Source organism: Vipera berus (assembly GCF_964194415.1).
Source record: "Vipera berus genome assembly, chromosome: 3".
In the NCBI taxonomy this organism is placed as follows: Eukaryota; Metazoa; Chordata; class Lepidosauria; order Squamata; family Viperidae; genus Vipera; species Vipera berus.
In genome coordinates, this window is record NC_138204.1 from 125,686,560 (window position 1) to 125,708,874 (window position 22,315).

A 22,315-nucleotide genomic window follows, 5' to 3' on the forward strand; every position below is an offset into this window, starting at 1 on the left:
TAATAATTGTGCACACAGTGTAGTTATACTGCTGTAGGTTGCAGTTGGGGGCTTATGTAACTGAATGGTCGCACATGGTACCATAGATGAGGAGATGCTGAAATGGTATTCTGTTTAAAAAAGTCCCATTTCCAAGTCCCACCCCCCGATAGTTTAGGCCAGGCGTAGGCAACCTTGGCACTTTTATGACTCGTGGACTTCAACTCCCAGAATTCCTGAGCCAGCCATGCTGGCTCAGGAATTCTGGGAGTTGAAGTCCACGAGTCACAAAAGAGCCGAGGTTGCCTACCCCTTGTTTAGGCAAACTACAGCTCATAAGGTGTTGACATGGCTGTGAGTCTGCCCGGGGAAAATGGCAGGGGAACAGGTGTGCTAGCTTAATAGTGCGCCAGTCATGCAATATAACACAGAAGATCCAATGAGGGTCTATTTCTTCCTTTTCCTCTCATGACTGACCTGCTTTGCCTTTCCTCCTTGGATGTTTTCCTGAACACATACTTCCTTTTTGGTGCTATGAAAGTCAGAGGCAAGAAATGAGAGGAAAGAGACACCCCCCCACCCTCCCAAAAAACGGAATTGGCAGAAAGGAGTTCTGCAAATGAGGGCCCTTTTGCAATTAGTTTGCCTTTGAAAAAAAATGGAACTTTTGTTGGGAAGGAACAGAACTTGTATCATCTATCAAATCTGAGCACAAACCCCGAGTTCACTCATCCTGGATATCCCTCAAGATCAATGAGAACTGTGCAACTAAAACACACACACACACACACACGTACACACACACGTACACACATACACACAAAAAAAACATGGTGGTGGTGAACTTTAATATATTCAGTCTTTGGAATCTAAGGACCATTCTATCATTATTAAAGATAGGGGGGAAAAAGACTTATTACCTCTACTCCTTAATACTAGGAAATTGTATTAAGGATACAGAAATCAGCATCACCTAAAGCTGATTACGGTATTTCGTCAGTTCTCCTAAGGAGGGGTAGATAGAAGGGGAAGGTGTTCAAGAGCCTGAGAGCTGCAGTGAAAACCTCACCCGCTCACCTATCAGTCTCAGCACAGTTGCAATGATTATATCCGAAGAGGAGGAAGAGCTTCCATTGCCATTCCTGTTCTTTATCCAATTATCCATGATTGGCCACAGCTCTTTGCTATGGAACAAAACGGAGAATTATAGGCGCATTCTTGTTCAAAGCTAGCACGGCCTGCCAAATTCTTCTGACAAAAAAGACAAAAAGCTTTGGCTTGAGATAATTTCAGCTACAGCTAGCGTGAAACAGTAAGCCTTCCCCCACCTCACTTCATCCTCCCTGCTGTTAGGCATCTAACACAGAGCCAAGATGTTAGAAAGCCTCTCTGTTCCATTCCTTCCTTTTAACATACAGTCAGTTACACTGGCTGATGTTCATGTTGTCTGGGGCCGTAACGGTAGATGGCCTTCCATTCTTAGCATTGGGCAAAGTGGAATTGAAGAGTTTGCCACTTGAGGTCTGGAGTGAACTGTTGAGGTGCACAATAAAGGGAACATTCCTCCGAAGCCTTTGTACATCTTCACTTCAATAAAAAGGTTGGCATCTGCAACTAGCTGCTTGGCTGCCACAGGTGGGAAGATGGCCACGGAGGTAAGTTAACGGGGAATTCTGGGAGCTGAAGTCCAAACGTTTTAAAGTTGCTAAGTTTGAAAACACTGCTCTAGAGTGGTACGGTATCTAGAAATACAAAATTAATCACGGTACCTTATGATATTATCATGGGTCCAGCACCACTTTTGATATGAGCATAAGAGGTCAATAGCAAACACATACTGCCACATATTCTCTTTCAGATCTTCTCCATATTTTTCACTCAGCTGAAATTCCATTTGTGGACACAACTGTATTGCCCAAAGTAGGCTGGAGATCATCATGCTAATATCTGCTGGTGCACTCTAGAAGACAATAAAAGCATGAATTTAGCTTAAATTAAATTTCCATGACAGAAAAATATATGGAAGTAGTTTTGGGGAATTCTGACCTCAGGAGATAAAAGATATGCTTGTGTTTGCTTTGGAAAACATGTAAAAATCCCCCAATAAATGAACAATAACACACACAAAAACCCTGCAAAAATTAAGTACTATAGAGATAAATGCTTTGTCAAATATCAAATCTGCATTTCTAACTTAGGGGGGATAAGTCCATTCGTGTTACTTTTCAGAAACTGGTATTTGAGCAACAGACCATCGAAGAAGTTTGCAACAATGCCCTTTATATCTTAAAAGATAAATCAAATGTGGTTCCGATCTTAGATAATCACTAAGAAATGAAAGTGGAGTCTGTCCTTTCATTACACACAAAGAAAACATCAAATATCTGTACCTCTTCCCAACTGAGGTAGGTTTTCAGGCACTTCAAGACATCTCCTTTTGCACGCTTTCTAGCTACTAAATGGATTGCTTTGTTGATCACACTTTCAGAGGAGAACACTTCACTCCATATGTTTGCAATAAACAATATCAACTGGTCAGACCTTGGGAAATCTGGAAGGGAGAAAGAAAAATTAAAGCAAAAGGGGAAAAAAATGACTTCCCAACTGAGCGGGGGCAAACCCTTTAATACCAGGAGACTGCGAGTTCTAGGCCTCCCTTAAGCATAAAAGCTAGGTACATTTGCCATCTTGGGTTACATATAAAAGGTGGGATAAAAATATTTAATAAAAAATAATATAATAATGATACAAATGATGTCTCCCCCAAAATGGTACAGAGCATCTTCACTCTCAAAGAGAAACGGTTCTGTTCACATTGTTGGCAGCCAGCCCTCCCTCCCTTAAAAGATAACATAAAACTGAAGGTTTAAAAGAGAACTGGGTGATCTGTAGCCGTTAGTGCAATGGCTGTGGTCCCTAAAGCATTCCAGATCAATCTGCTAATTTTTTCCCCCGACAATCCCATTTTATTAAAATAAGGGATAAAGTAAATTAAGCTCTGCAACTATTCAAATCCTCTTCCCTACAATCCTGAAACATTTTAATAAAGGCCAAAATTCCAGCTCCATCCTTTGCAGTCACCACCAACTATCCCTATGGCTGTCAGAGCCTAAACATTTTTTTTTAAAAAAAAACTCACCAAGGGTTGCTCACCCAGATTTAAATAATTAAAATAAATAAAAGCAGGCGCCTCAGTTTGTACCTCTGAATGGCCTCAACTTCCCATCACGTCCCATAACAAACCAGCAGAAGAAAGGTAGGAAATTATTCCAACCTAATAGTTTGCAATTAGGATCAAAAGACTGTTCCTGCCTGAAAAATATAGTTCAGGGTTGAGAATGTTTTAAATGAATGCCAGTCAAATGTTCTGAAGCAGTAAACTGTATGTTTGGGAGGGATAAAGAGTGTTATTCACAGGTTTTTTTTAATGCTCTCTAACTGCAATAGTTATCTAATTGGTTATGCTTCTGAATCTTCTAGATATATGGTAGTTTATAAGAACATATAAACTCCAAGTTATACTATACCTTCCTTAAGTAGAGTGTAGCAGAAGAGACGTGCTTTTTCTAAGTCTCCAAGTTGATGGCATATTCCAACATAGACTCTGCAAAGGGACTGAATATAATTGTGGCCCAAGGACGCCTTCTGCTTTTTCAGCTTATTAAGAATAGCCAGTAAAGCTGGCTCGGCCAAGGACTATAAATGCAAAACAGTATGTGCTTTTGAGTTTATTTCAAAAAGTGTCACCATAACGAGAAAGCAATAGTAAAATGAACAGATACCACAATGATCTTCAGAACTAGCAAGTTATCAAAAACAAGGAAGAATAGCCTCAGTGCTGAGAAAAGATACAGCTGCTGTAAAGAGTTCTTGACAGATGCTACAGCAATGTCCCTCTGTGCCCCACAGCATCTTTTCCTCTTTGAATCCAAAGCACTGCACTGTCCTTTTGTATCTCTCACTAAATACAATACGGAAGAACCCATTGCTCGGACTTTTCTCCTGCCTTTTTACTTAGATCCAGTGTCAACTGTCTGAGCGCTATCTAGGGTGATGTAAGGGTCTTAAATAAGCAGAATTCAGTAGCCCTCTTCTTTTGCTTCTATCAATTACAGTATCATGAGTTTCAAATATAGCAATTGGTGCTTCCTATTTCCATTTTATCAGGGCACCAAAGATGGGAAAGTATTTTAAATGACAAGGTTCAAACTTATTTTCTATACATTGCTGGAGGCAGCTTTAAAATTGCCTATTTGTGGAAAGACATCATCCATGAAAGTCAGGTGACACTGAATCCATAAAATATCTGGCACTGTACTGCAGGGATCACCTGCTGCCGGCGTCAACTTCCCTCCGCCCTGTGCGTTCCCACAGAGAGGGCCTCCTCAGGGTGCCTCCGGTCAGAGAATGTCGGCTGGTGGCCCCCAGGGGGAGGGCCTTCTCTGTGGGCGCTCCGGCTTTATGGAACCAGCTGCTGGTCGAGCTCCGGATGGCACCGGACCTTCGCTCCTTCCGACGCGGTCTGAAGACCCATTTATTTGAACAAGCTGGCCTGGCCTGATGGGGGATGTTAGGGTTTTTAATGGGGTTTTTATACTGTTATTGTTCTTATCTGGGTGATTATTTAATTCTTTTTAATTTTTGTATTCTCTATTTATATGTGCCCTGTTCACCGCCCTGAGTCCCTCGGGAGAAGGGCGGTATACAAATATAATAAAATAAATAAATAAATAAATAAAATAAATTTTCGCTATAGTTCTTGTTGGGGGCAATTAAGCTGACTTTGTAATAATGCCGCTTGGGGTGTGTGTGAAAGCCCTAATAAGCAGGCATATACATAGAATGAAGGCTACTGCTAAGCTTGTAAGCCGCCCTGAGTCTTTGGAGAAGGGCGGGATATAAATGGAATTAAAATAAAAAAATAAAAAAAAATAACTGCATCCTTTTCTGAGTCAGTTTTAGGCCATCAATTATTTCCTTTCAGGAATTGGTTAATAACTGTCTGAAAATTGCAACTTTTTAAAATCCGTTATCACATTGACACCACCATTGCAAAATGTTTTTTGAATGGTTGATTGAACAAGATATGCTGTTTATACAGGGAAGTTTGATAGGCTGAGTTGGGTAGCAATTCAACACTAGTTGGTTCCTGTCAGGTCAACTGGTGTCCTAGTTCTACTGACAAATTGTGCCACTGTTTGACCCTTTAAAACCTTTACCCGCAGCCCTCAGAAACTATGGCAAACAATTGAGAAATGGGGCTGTGATTTCCCAAAGGGGAAGAAAAAAAAAATCTGCTGGGCAAACCTTAATTCAAGCTCAAGATCAACTCACCTAAAAATACCGCAGGCCCTCAAAAATGATTCCCATGAACTTTGGCTATGCCTACTTAAGGGCTATTATTGTATCATCTCCTATTCCCGTTATGATCTTTAGCTTCTAATTCTTGTTTTTACATCAAGTCTTTGATTATAAAAAAAATGAGCCCTTTCTGGATAATTTGGTTCCAAACTGACGCAATTTGTGCTGGACATGGGTGGGATACTGTATACGAGTAAGAAACCGAAAAAAAGAGAGATGGTTCTAGGGAATGCCATATCTCAGTAGTACTGTATAAACATTATATGCAAAAGATTGATTGATTTATATTTCATACTTCTTAACCGCTCATCTTTCTCAGGGAGGGGCTCTGGATGTTGTGAAGGGGGCTCTGGGTGGTCCATTCCCAAACATCTCCAGTTAGAAGTGATTTCTGCCTGGGGGGGTTGAAAAGCCGCTGTTTTTCAGAATAGATCAAGCTAGATTACGTGCTCTATGAATCTGATTCTGTAGGAAACCCTTCACATACCGGGAGGGCCGTCCCCGCTGTTTACAAGCGGTGAGGCGCTCCGACCCTCTGTTTCTTCCCCGAGGTGCCGGGAGCGAGGATGCGCAGCCTCCTGAGCTCCGGCTGGTGTACCTGAATGCCAGGTCCGTGGTTAATAAGGCTCCCCTTGTGCGGGATTTGGTGGAGGGTGAGCATGCGGACCTGGCTTGTATTACCGAAACCTGGTTGGGCCCAGAGGGTGGGGTCCCTTTGGTTGATCTTTGCCCACCAGGTTTCCGAGCGTTACACCGGCCCCGGGCTCAAGGTAGGGGCGGGGGAGTGGCGGTAGTTATCAGGGAGACCTTATGTCCGCGGGAGACCACCGTCCCTCAGATAGTCGGGTGTGAGTCTCTCTTTTTGAGGTTTGGTTCGGGGGCGCAGTTGGGCTTGCTGCTGGTGTACGTTTCGCCTAGTCACACAGCGGCAGCCCTGCCTGAGCTACTCGATGTCCTCTCCGGTTTGGTGATTGAGTTCCCCAAACTTTTAGTTTTGGGTGACTTCAATCTACCATCCCTGGGAGGGTCATCTGAGTTGGCTCGGGAGTTCATGGCTTCCATGACGGCCATGGACCTGACGCAGGTAATTTCTGAACCAACTCATGAGGGAGGCCACACCCTGGACCTAGTTTTTTTATCTGGACGATGGTTGGATGATCTTGGTGGGGGCTCTCCATTTATCATGCCCCTGTCATGGACGGATCATCACCTCCTGCGGCTGGTCTTCCGTTTTACCACCCCCCGCCGTGGGGATACGGAACCAATTAGATGGTACCGCCCCAGGCGCTTAATGGACCCCGATGGGTTCCAGGCAGCGCTGGGATCCCCACCTGCCTCCGTCGCTCACAACTCGGCGGATGCCTTAGTGGAAGCCTGGGAAAGGGCGGCCACTGAGGCACTGGACCGAGTTGTACCCTTGCGGCCCCTGACCCGGTGCAGATCCCAACGAGCTCCATGGTTCTCCGCGGAGCTCCGGGAGATGAAGCGTCGGAAACGGGGCCTAGAGAGCTGCTGGAGGTCCAGCCGATCCGAATCCGACCGATTGCGGTTAAGAACCTATATTAGGTCTTATCTCGCTGCGATGAGGGTGGCGAGGTGTAATTACTTCTCCACCCTCATCGCGTCCGCAGATAATCGCCCGGCCGCCCTGTTTAGGGTGACTCGCTCACTTCTTAATCAGGAGGTGAGGGGGGATCCCTTACAGGGTCGTGCCGAGGAGTTTGGTCAGCATCTGTCGGATAAAATCGCTCGGATTCGGACCGGTTTGGACTCCAGCTGGGCAGAGTCTGACGATCAGGACACGGGCGGTCTTGTCAATGTTATCTGGGAGGAGTTTGATTCTGTGACCCCTGATGAAGTGGACAGGATTATGGGGAGGCTGAGCTCCACCACATGTTTATTGGACCCGTGCCCTTCCTGGCTGGTTTATGCAGCTAGGGAGAGGACACGAGGCTGGTTCCAGGCGGTGATATCTGCTTCTTTGAGTGAGGGTAATTTCCCCACCGTCTTGAAGGAGGCGGTGGTGAGACCCCTCCTCAAGAAGCCTGCCTTGGACCCAGCTGTGTTGAACAACTTTCGTCCAGTCTCCAACCTTCGCTTTCTTGCGAAGGTTGTTGAGAGTGTGGTGGCGCATCAGCTCCCTCTGGTCCTGGATGAAGCGGATTATCTGGATCCGTACCAATCGGGTTTCAGGCCCGGGTACAGCACGGAGACGGCATTGGTCGCTCTGGTGAATGATCTCTGGAGGGCTCGGGATAGGGGATGTTCCTCTGTCCTAGTCCTATTAGACCTCTCAGCGGCTTTCGATACCATCGACCATGGTATCCTGCTGCGGCGTCTCAGGGGATTGGGAGTGGGAGGCACAGTTCTTCGGTGGTTCTCCTCCTATCTCCTGGGACGTTCGCAGTCGGTGTTGGCAGGGGGGCAGAGATCGGCCCCTAGGTCTCTCGTTTGTGGAGTTCCTCAGGGGTCGGTTCTCTCGCCTCTCCTGTTCAACATCTACATGAAACCGCTGGGTGAGATCATTCGTGGTTTTGGAGTTGGGTATCATCAATATGCTGATGATACCCAACTTTTTATTTCTACCCCAAACCACCCCAGTGATGCCCTCGCTGTGATGTCCCGTTGCCTGGAGGCGGTTCGGGTCTGGATGGGGAGGAACAGACTTCAACTCAACCCGGACAAGACTGAGTGGCTGTACATTCCGGCATCCCGGGACATTCAAAATGTTCCATCCCTTTCTATGGGGGGTGAGCTGTTACCCCCCGTGGATAGGGCTCGCAACTTGGGAGTCCTCCTAGATTCACGACTTACCTTGGAAGATCATGTAGCAGCTGTGACTAGGGGGGCTTTCGCCCAGGTTCGCCTGGTGCGCCAGTTGCGGCCCTATCTGGACCGGGATGCCCTGTGTACGGTCACTCATGCGCTCGTGACCTCTCGCCTTGACTACTGTAATGCTCTCTACATGGGGCTTCCCTTGAAGACCACTCGGAGGCTCCAACTGGTACAGAATGCGGCCGCGAGAGTTGTCTTGGGAGTTTCCCGGTACTCCCATGTTACACCTTTGCTCCGCGAGCTACATTGGTTACCAGTTGTCTTCCGGGTGAGGTTCAAGGTCTTAGTGATGGTTTTTAAGTCCCTACATGGCATGGGTCCGGAATACCTCGGGGACCACCTGCTGCCGGCGTCAACTCCCCTCCGCCCTGTGCGTTCCCACAGAGAGGGCCTCCTCAGGGTGCCTCCGGTCAGAGAATGCCGGCTGGTGGCCCCCAGGGGGAGGGCCTTCTCTGTGGGCGCCCCGGCTTTGTGGAATCAACTGCCGGTGGAGCTCCGGATGGCACCGGATCTCCGCTCCTTCCGGCGCGGGTTAAAGACCCACCTGTTTGAACAAGCTGGCCTGGCCTGATGGGGAGTTAATTTGGGTTTTAAATATTTGTATATTTTATTGTTTTATCTTGGGCATTAATTTAATTCTATTTTAACTTTTGTAGTTTTGTATTTTTATCATATGCCCTGTTCACCGCCCTGAGTCCCTCGGGAGAAGGGCGGTATAAAAATTTAATAAAACTGAAACTGAAACTGAAACATACGTCTAATTGAACGACTGCAGTCCTGCCACCTAAACAATATGGAATTCATTCAAAATACATTCCAAAGAACTATGCATCAACAAAAATGAAAAAGTTAAACTAATTAAGATCTATAAAACAATAACCCACACCAAGGTTTTGACCTTTAGGTTACACAGTAGCTCTCAAACAATTGATACGTGTGATATAGCCAAAAGGAGGGCAAAATATTCAAAGGAGGGATAGGCATTTTAAGCAAAGCACTTCCTTTCTCTAACTGAAATTTTCATGGACGGAAAGCTGCTCTGCACAGCACTCTTTAATGCAGACTGGATTTATGGGGACATCTATAACCTCAGTGCCTCCAAGAAAGTATTATTTCCTTTTGTAGTAAAAAGGTAATTGACAAGCTAATGCTAATGTTGGATTAGGACCTCAACCCATAGATTCTCTGAGGTAGTAATGAGAGAAAGAGAAATGTTGATTTAGGCAAAACCCCTAAACCTCTATGTCTATAGAGATTCTCAGTCATCCAGGTCATGGTCGTCCCAAAGGTGATTTGTCAAAAGGCAACTGGACTTTGTTTTTCCTTGAACATGTTTCGTTTCTTGTCCAAGAAACTTCCTTGAAGAAACGTCTTCGAAGAAAAACAAAGTCCAGTTGCCTTTTGAAAAAGAACCATTGGGACCTAAATATCTATGTATAGTAGCTATGACTGATTAAAAAAAAATCTCCATATCATTAACTGAAGCAATACTTATCTTCAATTAAAAATCAATGAGCTCTTAAATGCCTCTTTTAGCATGACTAAGGCTCTGTATTTAAGTTTTTTTTCACTATTTCCTTTAGTAAATGAAAACATGTGTATACACACACACACACATTTAAATATAAAGCTGACCTTCTTTTTAACAGCAAGTTCATAAACAACTTCTTTCTCTTCATCTCTCATTATTGGAACTTTTGATGTATTACCAACAAGAACACGGCTACGAATAACAGGCAACAGGTCAAAACAAGCTTCGGAAATTTTTTCCAATGCTAGAATCGCAACCGACATATCAGGATCCACTGTTTTCTCCATTTCCAAAAGTGATTCTGAATTATAGTCAGCTGTTGACTTAGTAGCATTCCCACTGTCCAGAGAGTCACCACCAGGAATGCACTGTAGGTCACCATCTGAGAGGTCTTCTGAGCAGGGGTTCAGTGTTGATGAACTGCTGCTATCTAAACATGGTCTTTTGACACTCTTTGGCATAGTCACAGATGGCAACTTCCTTTTCCCAGTCTCATTGACATTGGAGAGCAGCTTCTCTGGATCAGATTTAAATCTGATCCTTGTTTTTACAAAAGCAGTTGATGTGGAAGCAATTGCTTTAAAGCCACCGATTTGATGGCTACCCTTCCCATCTACAGAAGATGACCTATTAAACTGAATGTTACCTTTCAGGATATTGAGTGTTCTTGCCCGAGCAGATAATTCTGGATACATACTGTCCAAAATTTTCACTGAGTTTTCCTGAGGCACAGATGGAACAGAATTACTAGGTGCAGATGAAGGCAGTCTACCTGGAACGGGAAGGGCATGTTTAGGAGTGTTGGAACAAAACCGAAGAGGGGATGATAAACTTCTCTGACCTATTGACATTTCAGAGGGTGACAAAGTAGAAGATGACGATGATGATGAAGACTTGCATTTTGGGGTCTCTGACAGTGTTGATGTTAGAGGAGGAACTGGGGTTTTATGTAAAGGAGAAATCAATTCATCAAGTGGAGATGGTAAGGAAGATTGGCTTGAAATTGATGTTACAGGGGAAATGCGCTGAGCAGTTCTTGGAGGGGTAGCTAGCAAAGGTGGAAGCAATGGAGGTAACGGTGGACCCATCTCTTGCATAATTTTTGATAAAGTTTTTGGATAATACATAGTTGGTGTAGAAGTATCTACATTAGCTAGAATGGTTTCAGCTGGTAGGGTGGGCTGATTTTCCCTTTTTCTCTTACAGATAGATATGCTCTGGAAATGGCCACCATCACTATCATTAACCTCTTCCTTTGCTTTAATCATGACAGGCTCTGAAGTGCTGAATGTCTGCTCTTCTCTATTCTTTGCAGAAACAACTGGCAGGTCCAATTTTTCCGATACCACTTTTTGTAGTTTATTACTAGAGTTGGAAGACTCAGAGATAGGTGATATGGATGTCCTGTTGGTCTTAGATGCAACACTTCCTTTATCATTATTTATATCATGCCTCTTGTAATGGGATGTATCACTACCATCATCAATGTGACAAGCCACGATGCAACTTTGGTCTGTACCTGAGCTGGATTCTGAAGTGGAAACGCTCCATTTTAGTTCCACGATGGATTTTTCTACAAGTAAATAAGAGTCGACTTGTCTATCATTAGGGTATTTTGTATGCAGTACAACTGTGTCATCATTAACATCTGGATCACGCACAGATGACTTCCCAGAGATAGCTTTCTTGTTATATAAATCCTGACTTGGCAATAAAGTAATTACTGAAGCATTTCCTTCTGCTTGGTTCTCTTCTAACTTTTCTATTGCTGTGGATGCTTCTATTTTTAAGGTTGTATTTTCATTAGTGCAGCGCCACATTGATGCATACGAATGTTCCCATGTCTTTTCAATCACTTCATTTGTAGAGGAGCCAGTGTCACCTATTTCAGCTTTTCTATCTTTAGAGAATTCCTCTCCTTTGACCACAGGGAACATCTCATGTCTGGTGTCATCTGAAGAAGTCATACTGGGTGGAAGACTATCTTCACTGTTTTTGGTTGAACAAGGTATACCTCTGGACACTGCACACCCTGGGTGTGTTTTTGTGAAATTCACTTTTCTTAATGGATGAAATTCTTCCTCTGATGAATCTGAGACAGAGGAATTTCCCACTGAAACAGAATTTTCTAACATACTTATTTCATCTATTCCTCTAGACTTTATTTCGGTACTCGATACAGTATCTGCTTTCTTAGCTGTTTTTTCATTGATATTTTTCACAGTATCATTTCTTGACCGTGTGTCTAAACTCTGATCCCTGAGAATAAGAAGTTCCTCATGATTCAGCAGTAATTTGTTTTCTGTAGAAGTATCTGCGCTGTTAATATTGTTTGAACAATATGTATCAGAAGACAGCATTTCAGAATTTTCTCTACTGCAACTTTTAATAGTAATTAATGCCTGGGGCTTGTTGAAAGTGTCATGATTTCTGTCTTGTTCAAAGTCTATTTCATCTTTCTTATTACTAGGATTGTGATAATCACAGTTTATATCTCTCAGATTCCACAGCTTGTCTCCCTCAGATTCCACAGTTTTTGACTTTTTATCCTTCCAATTTTCCTCAGAATTATGTTGATCAATGTAATCAGCATTTTCCTTGTCAGGGGAGGAAAGAGCAACATCCACAGATCCCATATTTGCCTCAGAATCACCTGTCTTAACAACAGAAAAGGCTGATTCAATTTCTCCATTTTTTCTTTGTGACACATTTTGCATCGGTTGAACTGTATCACTGCTCATGTTCTGTACTGAAGCTACTTCATTTGATGCAGAAAAATCATAATTCAGCCCTTTTTCTTCCTTGGCATACTTTTTTGTATCAGGTAGCTCATTTATGATCATTGCACTATTTTTTTCAATTTGTGAATGTCCATGCATTAAAGTAGGTGAATCCTTTTCACATAATCCTGCTTTAAGAGATTGTACAGTTTCCATTTCAGTGAGTTTCCTTGCTTCACAATTTATATCTGTGAGCCTTTTTCTTAGCAGATTTAATTCTTCCATGTTACTATTTAAACTGTTCCCAATTCTTTCTACTGTGGACATGTTCTTGGGTGTAATGTTTGCATTTTCAACATGCCCCACTTGTGAAGCATTTTCAGTGACATTGTGTAATTCAAAGGACACCTGACTTGCTTCAATAATTCCCTCAGATGTCAATGAAGAGTCTTCAGCAGTAGAGGCTTGGGTTGGCAACTTGTTGGTATTGCTTTTGCAAGTTAATTCCCCTTGTGGTGATTTAATAGATTTTTTCTCATCAAGTAACCATTCTAATTGTCCCTCCTTTGGTAAATCTTTTAACTTTGTTCCCTCACTAGCTCCATCAGACACATTTTCTCTGGGACTATCATTCATGGCCTTAATTATTTTGCTGCCATGATATGATTGTTTCAAATCCTCAATTAATGTTGCAATATCTGAATTTGATCTCAAAACCTGTTCATTCTTTCCATTTACCTCGCTTCCATTTTGTTGGTTGCGTATCTCAGCTTCAGAATGAGGTTCCGAAGAATCAATGTTCTTTTCAATAGATTCTGTACATGTTACGGTGGCAGCTGGTTGCTGGACTCTTTCACAAAGATTTGTTTCGGGGAGGAATTCAGAATTACTGTCATTCTTTTTCCCCTCTATTAATGGTTCATTATTTCTTTCAGTTGTCGCATTTTGTTCTTTTACTGTTATATGTTCGATGTGCTTTTCACAGAGTAGGCTCGCTTTTCCTGAGTAAGATTCTGTCTGGAGGTCCTCAAAAACACTTTCCATCACTCTTCCTTCTTTACCATTAGAAGGATCCTTTGTCTGTTTAGAAGCCACTGGTGTTTTTTCAGCAGTTAAAATCGGTTCTTTGGTTTGCTGTTCTTCACTGCCTTTGGGTTCTTGACTCCAATCATCTTCTGTTTCAATTAACATTTTCTTTTCCTCCTTTTGAATGAAATCATTAGTTTCTTCCAGCACATGTCCAATGACGATTTGCCCTTCTGTTTCTATTTTGCTAATCATGTTTTCACTGAGTTTCTCTGTACTGGGAGATATTATTTCAGAGGCTGTGTGTACTTGTTCAAAGTCAGAATCTTCTTTTAGGTGCTTTTCTTCAGTCTTTGATTTAGCATTGTTCTCATTAAGGTACTCTGATGCTCTGAGCATAGAGTCAGATGAAAGCACTGATGCTTCATTTTCTATTTTTTTTGATCTTTCATGTGATACCTGTAGATGAGTCTTTTTTAAAACTTGTGAGCAAAATTCTGTCAAATGCAAAGTTTTAGGTGCTGGTTTGTCCTCATCATATTTGTCTATAATATTTTCAAGTGTTTGTGCATTCTGCTCCATTTCATCATCACTGGAGTCTGTGATGTCTCCAAATAAAGTGTCCTTAAAGAGAAAAAAAATGTAAATATTAATGTAGTAATAATTGGCTGCCGGTTGCCCTCCGGGTGAGATTCAAGGTGTTGGTAATGACTTACAAAGCCCTACATGGCATGGGTCTGGATTACCTACGGCAACACCTGCTGCCGGCGTCAACTTCCCTCCGTCCAGTGCGCTCCCACAGAGAGGGCCTCCTCAGGGTGCCTCCGATCAAAGAATGTCGACTGGTGGCCCCCAGGGGGAGAGCGTTCTCTGTGGGCACGCCAGACCTGTGGAACCGCTTGCCGGTTGAGCTCCGGATGGCCCCCGACCTTCGCTCCTTCCGGCGGGATCTAAAAACTTATTTATTTGAGCAATCTGGCCTGGTTTGATGGGGTTGGGGTTTAAATATGATTTTTAATTATTGTATATATCGGGCATAACATTTAATTGTTTTTTAACTTTTGTATTTTGTCTTTTAATACTTATTGCCCTGTACACCACCCTGAGTCCTTCGGGAGAAGGGCGGTATAAAAATTTAATAAATAAATAAATAAAAAATAAATAAATAAATAAATAAATAAATAAATAATGTATAGTTGCTACAAAAATTAGCCTGAAAAGTATATTGCTTAAATATCAGAATTGCTTAGAAATATTCCGGGCTGATATAGCACTGGAACAGGCTTATTTCATCTGGAATATTGTGTCCAAAATACTTTAAACCATTTCTGATGGAACAACATTTTATTTTGGAAAATATGATCTGCCTCCTGAGTAACATAATCTGGGAGAATTTCAGCAGAGTCCATAGAAAAAAAGGAACATTTTGGAGTTCTCTGAAACAATCTAGCCACATGTCAACAAATTTTGCTTGGATAGTTGCAAATGATATAACTGAAATATGTTTTGTTCCACATACACTAATTCTGTTGTATCAATTTCATCACTTATTTCCATAAAAAAGTATCTATTCAAATTCTAAAATTCTTGTCTTTGAAAAAGATTTTTTTCCCCCAAGAAAGAAGTTCATTCTTGAAACTTATAAAACTTCTTTACTTCTTCTTTACAACTGCTGGCTAGAAGCTCATCGGAGACATCAATGTCTTTTTCATGTTACTTTTAGTCAACAATTATCTCCAACCAGAGCAGTCTTGACATGATTTCTGAAGTTAAATAAGTTAAATATTTAATTTCATTCCCCTTTTGGAACTTACTGGAGTAGTAGCAGGTGAAAACTGTAAGGGTGACAATAGAGGAGGAAGAGGACTAATCCATTTCAAAACATCTTGCAGACTTTCACCAAACTCTTCCTGCTCCTTGCTGAGAAGTTCCATGTTACTTGTTGCAAAATCTGCTTCAGCAAAACCGTCGAGACATCTGTTTTCATCAGAAACATCACGGTTGTTTGCTTTAGTAGTCTCCATAAATTTGTTTTCTATTGGGTGACTATTTCCAGCATTTTTTTTGTCCACCTGTATCTTCAGTGATGCTGGGGATGTTCGCACTGTAGAGGGCTCTGATGAAAAAACAGAAATCCATGCTCCTTCAGATTTCTTCGCTTTTTCAGGATTCTGCCCTCTTTCTAGAAGACCAAAAATAATAATAATTCTGTGATGCATTTTATTTCCATTCCCTGGAAGTTTAAGATAGCACAAAGATACTTTTCAAAATAATTTGTGCCAGTTGTTAAAGACTGTTAGCTAAAAGGTATTTCCCTTCCCTTCCCCCTTTGAATTCCAAGAGCAAATTATATATAGGAGTAGATGTTAAGGTTAGTGTCACCTATAGAAGGAAGCATTCCTGTGTTGTCTCCAAATAAACTCTTTCATTTCCCACTCCTTACTCCTGTGAAGAAAAATGAAAGGACTGCCCATTCCTCCCACACTGGGGAGCCTGTCTCATGTTAACATATGCACACTATAGTAGCACTATAAAGCTACTGCAATATACAAGCTCACTAGAAAACATCCTTCGAGCAAAGAGGCATTTTTGACTGTAAACAAAATAAAATCCCATTTCTGCAGAGATCAAGCCTGAGGATCACATTATTATTATCTCTACTCCAGAGTTCTATCTCCACAGATCAAAAGAACTCTAACCAAGTAGGATGGAATCCTTTAATATGATTGTTTCTCCCAGAAGTGACAAGGAAGAGTGTGTAAGTGCTGATCTTTCTTAACTATTGATAGCTGTGGGGGGGAACTGTGGGTATGTAGGGCATGTTCAAAGGGTATCTTGGCATAATCCCATATTCTTAAGGGAGGGTGGCCGTATTTTCTTTTATTTCTGTCTCTGCTTTTCTCTTTCAGACAAAGAAAGAGGGGCAGATTACAATGCAGTCAGACACAGATACACATGACTGGCACACAATGAAAAACTGATACCAAATACATGGAAAGAACAAAACACAAAGATGAGTAGGTTGGAGAGAAAGAAGGGAAGACAGAAGAAGGTCAGACAAAGGCAAAGGAAACAGATAAACAAATGTAAAAATGAACAGGGAGAATATTGCATTTTAGTCTCTTACTCTAAGCTGTGTTTGAGTTGGGAGGCTATATAGGTTTCTTTAATAATAAATAAATACATTTGGAAATTACTTACTTGACTTTCCACGTGTTTCTGAAGGAACATGAAAACCAGCAATTAGAGAGGGAGGGAAAAAAAGAGTGAGTGTTACTTAAGATTAAAAATGAGAAGTTTTTTTTAAGTTACTTTAAATTTCCTTTAAAACACTGTTATTTGATCTCACCTAATGCATGCTCACATTTGTTGATCTGTTTTTTTCCTGTAGAGCTTTCTATACACTGCCAAAGCTCTTCCAACAGAAATTTAATTTTTTCTGTAAAAGAAATCCACATCATTATAATGTTTACATGTGGTTTGATGTGCTGGGACATGGCATATAGGCAATCCAAGACATAGATAAAAAGAAAAATTCAGGGGGATAATTGTGCTGTGTCTCTAAACAAAAATATGAAGCATATCTTCAAAATGTTAAGTTATACAGTAAATACGCCAGACAAGGGGCGTATGTGTAGAATATACACAATTCAGGAAAGCCACTTTTTGAAGTTTGGAAAAAAAAAGATGTTGGTCATCAAAAAGTCAATGCCCAAGGCCTAAAGTACAACACATTAACAAAAAGAATGGAAAATCATAGATATCCTGGACTCCACTGAGTTCTTTCTACTGAACTGTCTTGCATATATAATTGATGGAGATATAAAAGTCATTGTCACAAATAAAATATTGTTTTTCTTTTACACAGTTTAATCAGCAATGAAGATGGGTATAAGAAACAAGAGATTTCCATTAGCGATAGCATCGTGGAATATAGATCTGTTTGCAGAACATAATAAGACTTAATTAAGAGATCCTAGAGAAGTCCAAAATAGATATCAAAATAAATATTTAAACACAAAATCAGAATTCAATCATATACATACATACATACATATATATATAATTACACACACACACATATTCCTGTATAATTTTGGTTTTATCTAAGTGTTAAGTCATAAGACTCTCTTTCCTTTCCTACAACTCTCCTGAGTTTTGCACCTCCTTAGAGAATTCAGGCTATTGGTATGATAAACAATACCAAGAAGTCAAACACATCAATTTAAATTGCATCATTTCCTTGTAATTTCTGCTAGTCTCTTCATTAATTAAATAACGAACCCAAAAATGTTAACAAAATATAATTTCCCCCCCCTTAGCATTCAAATTACTATGTTCTGTACTACCTGCATATAAAAAAACACATAAATTTAAAACATATCACCTGGGATAAGGAAAAAAAATCACTTTTTAAGTTGACTAAGCAGGAAAGCATTTGAAAGAGCACATTTTCCTTCATCTTCCCTCTCTGACATTATCATGTACATAAAAGATACTTGTTTTGGTAGATGCGCTAGCAGAATTTTTAAAAACTGGCAGCTTTTATGTGTTTGCTTTCATAGGTAATGATTTGCACTTATAAAAGGCAAGAAATTAATCCTCAAATAGTTTTATTATTTTTAATTAATTCTATAGCTTGCTGCCTCTCGCAGACATTTTTTTTATTAATTTGTTAAATTCAAACAGAGCAAACTCAGCATAGAATGTCCAATCATCACATTGCCACTTGTTAAAAATCTCAAATAACTGATTTTGTGTGAAAAGTTGATAGGACCAATGATTTCATTCCTAAAACACCAAATAATTTCTATCTTCCACTTCCTTACATTCTTCCTTCCCAAATTTCTCCACTAGCTTCATAACCAATCTCCAAACTTTGCTTCTTTGCTATGCTTGTTATTTACGATATCATCCAGTTCTCTACCATTACACTGGTGTTTTTTTTTCTAAAATGGGGTAAAGTACTGATTTCTCTTTCTGTTCCAATGCTTTGAACTCTTCATTATCTTCACAATCTGTACACTTGTGCTCTTGCTTTCAGGTGAACAGTGGGACAATCTTTTTATCCTGCATCTCTCTCTCAATGTTTCAATAATTTCAACATTGTGGTGGAATACACAATAAATGTTACGTCAAGGAATCCTTTGCAGCCTTTGGAGAAATCTCCAATTTGTGCTCCTCCTGCAAAGAATTAATCTGGCCAGGCAGGAACCAATGGTTCTCATGCTAAAGAGAACCACTATATCATCATAGGTTAGGTGATTTCAAGGGTCATCAGGAAAATGGCTAAGTAACCACGGAGTTTGAAAACTGGGAGGAAAGGCCCTAGCATTCACTCTGTGGATCAGAAAGATTTGTGTTCTGAGCAAATCATCTCTGTGTGTTAATGGTTTCATCATGCCTGTGATAAAGAGACTGTCTCCTAAATAAGGGGATTAAGTGTCTGGAGAGCGTAAATATATAGGCTGACTGAAAACCTGACAATCCATACATACCAAAGCATCAAAACCTTCTACTGCAGACATGTCAAACACAAGGCCCGGGGGCCGGATGCGGCCCGCGAAGTGGTTTCATGTGGCCCGCGAAGCCATCCTGGAAACAGTGAGGGAACGGCCCCCACTGCCTTGGCCCTGGCCCAGAGACCCTCCTTCTGCCAGAGACCCTCAGATCTGTCCCACTCCTGCCCAGGCCCCCATAGGCACCCTTGATGCGAACGATGTAGAGCTGGCCACGCCCACCCAGTAGGCCATATGCACTCTAGCCACACCCACCCCAGTAGGCCACACCCACCCTGGCCATACCCACCTGGCCCCCTGAGGGCAACCGCAATGCTGATGCGGCCCTCAATGAAATTGAGTTTGACACCCCTGTTCTACTGAATAATCCAACTATACCAGTTACCAAAGAACAGAAGAATAATCAACGGCAATATATGCAAGACTTACATATACTAACCTTTGTCGACATTTGCTACCAAATTCTCACTCTCGCTCTGGGTCTCTGCATTTTTCAACACTGAGAGGAAAGAGAACCAGCTACATCAGATTAAAAATTTAAACTGCGAATCAAAATAAAGTATCTCCTCCCTCCCCCACCAAAAGAGGAACAAATCACAAAAAGGTCACCTTTCTTTTGCTTTGTGTTAGGGAAGCCATCGATCTTTTCCTATTAATCAAAAAAAAGGGGAGAAAAGCAATTTAAACTAATGGACGTACACAATCTGCAGTAGTGACGCTGAAAACGATGTCCTATTTTGTTTTCCCCGTGAACTACTTAAAAACATCAAAGTGGCCTTTGTCAGTCTTCAGATGCCTTTGAAATATACTTCTCAGAATTTCCACCAGAATGGCAATAAGCTATGCTGGGAAGGAATTCTGGGAGTTGTAATCACAACATATCTGGGAAACATTGTGTTAAAAGAATGCTCCTTTACACGAATAATATCAGATTGGAAACATCCAGTTTAGGACAATTTATTCTTACAATTGTTTAAATGGTTAAACAGTTGGTGTTTGCGACCCTGGTCTTTGGCTCCCACCTCCCTCTAGTTTGTCATGCATTTTGCTTCTTCCTTTGCCCCTCCAAATTTAAGGCTGTGGTTGGGGCAAACCTCTCCCCTCCATGCACACAAGGGTACCCTGCATCCTGGATATTGTTTCAAGTATTACCATTATCATCACAAAGCAGTTAGTTGGAATGACCATCATTTCTGCAGATGGTATTTCTCTTGCCACACTGACCGCAAAAATAAGAAGCTATAAATCCAACAGTTCAGTTCCGCACTTTCAGTCCCCTTCTTGCATTAGTCAACTTATCAAAATAATATGCACGGCTAATACAAATGTGAGGAGCAATGGAAGGTGTCCTTCAGTTCTGGGAATTGTGCCCAAGAGGGTACAAAAACCTTATGTCTCAAATGACTCCTGACAACATTCATTCCTTATCTTAGAACACCTTAAATCCCCCTGTCACATTAAGTGACTACTTACAACTTAACAATACTACAAACTTTAGTCTTTTTTTTTTAAAAAAAAAAGAAAACTGTACATGTAAATTATTGCTTTAAAAAGTTACCTGTGCCTTCTTCAATTCCTTCTCGAGTACTTTCTTCTCTGCTTTCAGTTGCTTAAATTCCTGAGTCTGCTTTGCTGCAGCTTCTTCATTTAAGGAACACAAAGTAATAAAAATGCATTAAACAACAGAGACGGCTTTCAAAATTATGGCAACAGTCTATCAGTGCACCTGGATGTTAGTACCTTTCGCTTTGGTTTAGCCTTCTAATATTTATTCACGGTTTGCAACACTGAGCTCTGTACCAGTATGTATTTCATTAGGATTTCATCACACTGGATGTGTGTACAGTTTTGCTTTGTTAGAGTCACAGTAAAACATGAACAGCAGACACCAGTTCCACAGCTTTTCTCCAAATGTATAAACAAAAAACTGCATGTGCTTGGAATGCCTTTTTGGTGGTCTCACTAAACAAAATAATTCTTAGTGAATAAAAGTATCTGAAAGAAACCGCTTCCATATAAAAGGTTATATATGATAAATATGCAAAATACATATCCAGAATATTTCTTGTACATCACTTCTTCAAAGTTTCCTGACAGACCATAAAATACAAATATTGGTCATAATGTTTACATTATACATTTTCAGAATGCAATATGTAGATTGAGATTTCAGGTTAGTCACTACCTAATCAAATTCATTAAAATATAACTCAAATATGCAAATATCTAGTGACCACAATTGGGACCAGCAACTCTGTTGTTAAGTGATTCGGTCGTAAAGCAAGCACCATGTGACTGTGCATGACCTACTGGCTGTGATTGTTAAGCAAATCACTGCAGTCATTAAATGCAAGATCATGTAACTATGATCTGTGAATTCCTGCTGGCTTCCCCAATGACTTTGCTTCTTGGAAGCCAGCTGTGACAGTTGTCAAGGGCCTGAATTGCAATCACCTGGTCACGGGGACGTGACAAGGGCCACAAGTTTAAGGACTGTCATAAACTTCCTTTTTCAGCACTGTCATAATTGTTGTAAGTTCAATCTCAAGCACCTTGCGGTTTCTCAACAGCATAAATGGAACTTGGTAAACAATCTTAGTTTGCTCCTTAACTTTCAAGCAGATATGTATTGCATGCAAGACACTCGGTGAATAGGAGCTGAATTACAAATAAATGAACCTGAAATTTGGTGTTAAATGTCTGCTGACATATACACAAAATTAATTACTAACGGTTATTAATTTAAGTTCTGCAAATATTGCAATCTGTTTCCACATAAAAGTAATGATGCTTTCCAAATATGTACCAGAGAAAAAAAGCATTTAGTATCCAGACTCTGTACTGGATCTCCAGGGATAACCCAATTTGAAATTACTGCTCACAGTGGCTTGGCTGAACCACACAACTAGAGGTTTTCAAACCTCATCACCCAGAAACCTTCTTCACACCTTGGCTTCACCCTGTAAGTTTGGGCATTGCCTTGGCACTTCCTGCTGCAGCCATCTATCTTTTAAGGGGTGCGTCGCCTGATCTCCTACTCTTGAACCCAATGGGTTCTCACAACGAGTTTGGATGGGGGTGTGGTTTTTCTGCTTGTACCTTGATTAGGGTATTGTTGGCAGGGGAAGCTACTGTGTATAAACAGGGAGCAAACCCTACATGTACTCGCACTGATGTTAGTTAATTAGGTAATGAAATGTCTGCAAGCAAATAACCAAGTTTAGAGAATACCAAGAACTCCACAAAAAGGGAATTCTCTTTTATGACTTCTAGACCATTTAAATTTATTTCCTTACATGTGGGTTAAAGGAGTGTTTCCCAAACTTTTTTCTTTATTACCCAAA

The 22,315-nt window shown here is 41.1% G+C and overlaps 1 protein-coding gene across 1 annotated transcript in view; it reads right to left on the reverse strand.

Moving 5' to 3' along the window:
• Positions 1-22,315, reverse strand: part of ICE1 (interactor of little elongation complex ELL subunit 1) — a 47,517-nt gene that overhangs the window by 7,606 nt on the left and 17,596 nt on the right. The window contains exons 8-18 of the mRNA XM_081324023.1: positions 20,530-20,612; positions 19,581-19,620; positions 19,411-19,470; positions 16,802-16,891; positions 16,654-16,671; positions 15,267-15,634; positions 9,811-14,076; positions 3,507-3,675; positions 2,370-2,530; positions 1,749-1,939; positions 1,057-1,163 (exon numbers count right to left, since the gene is read on the reverse strand). Coding sequence (XP_081180149.1) covers positions 1,057-1,163; positions 1,749-1,939; positions 2,370-2,530; positions 3,507-3,675; positions 9,811-14,076; positions 15,267-15,634; positions 16,654-16,671; positions 16,802-16,891; positions 19,411-19,470; positions 19,581-19,620; positions 20,530-20,612 — 5,553 coding nt within the window. The remainder of the gene's footprint in view (positions 1-1,056; positions 1,164-1,748; positions 1,940-2,369; positions 2,531-3,506; positions 3,676-9,810; positions 14,077-15,266; positions 15,635-16,653; positions 16,672-16,801; positions 16,892-19,410; positions 19,471-19,580; positions 19,621-20,529; positions 20,613-22,315) is intronic.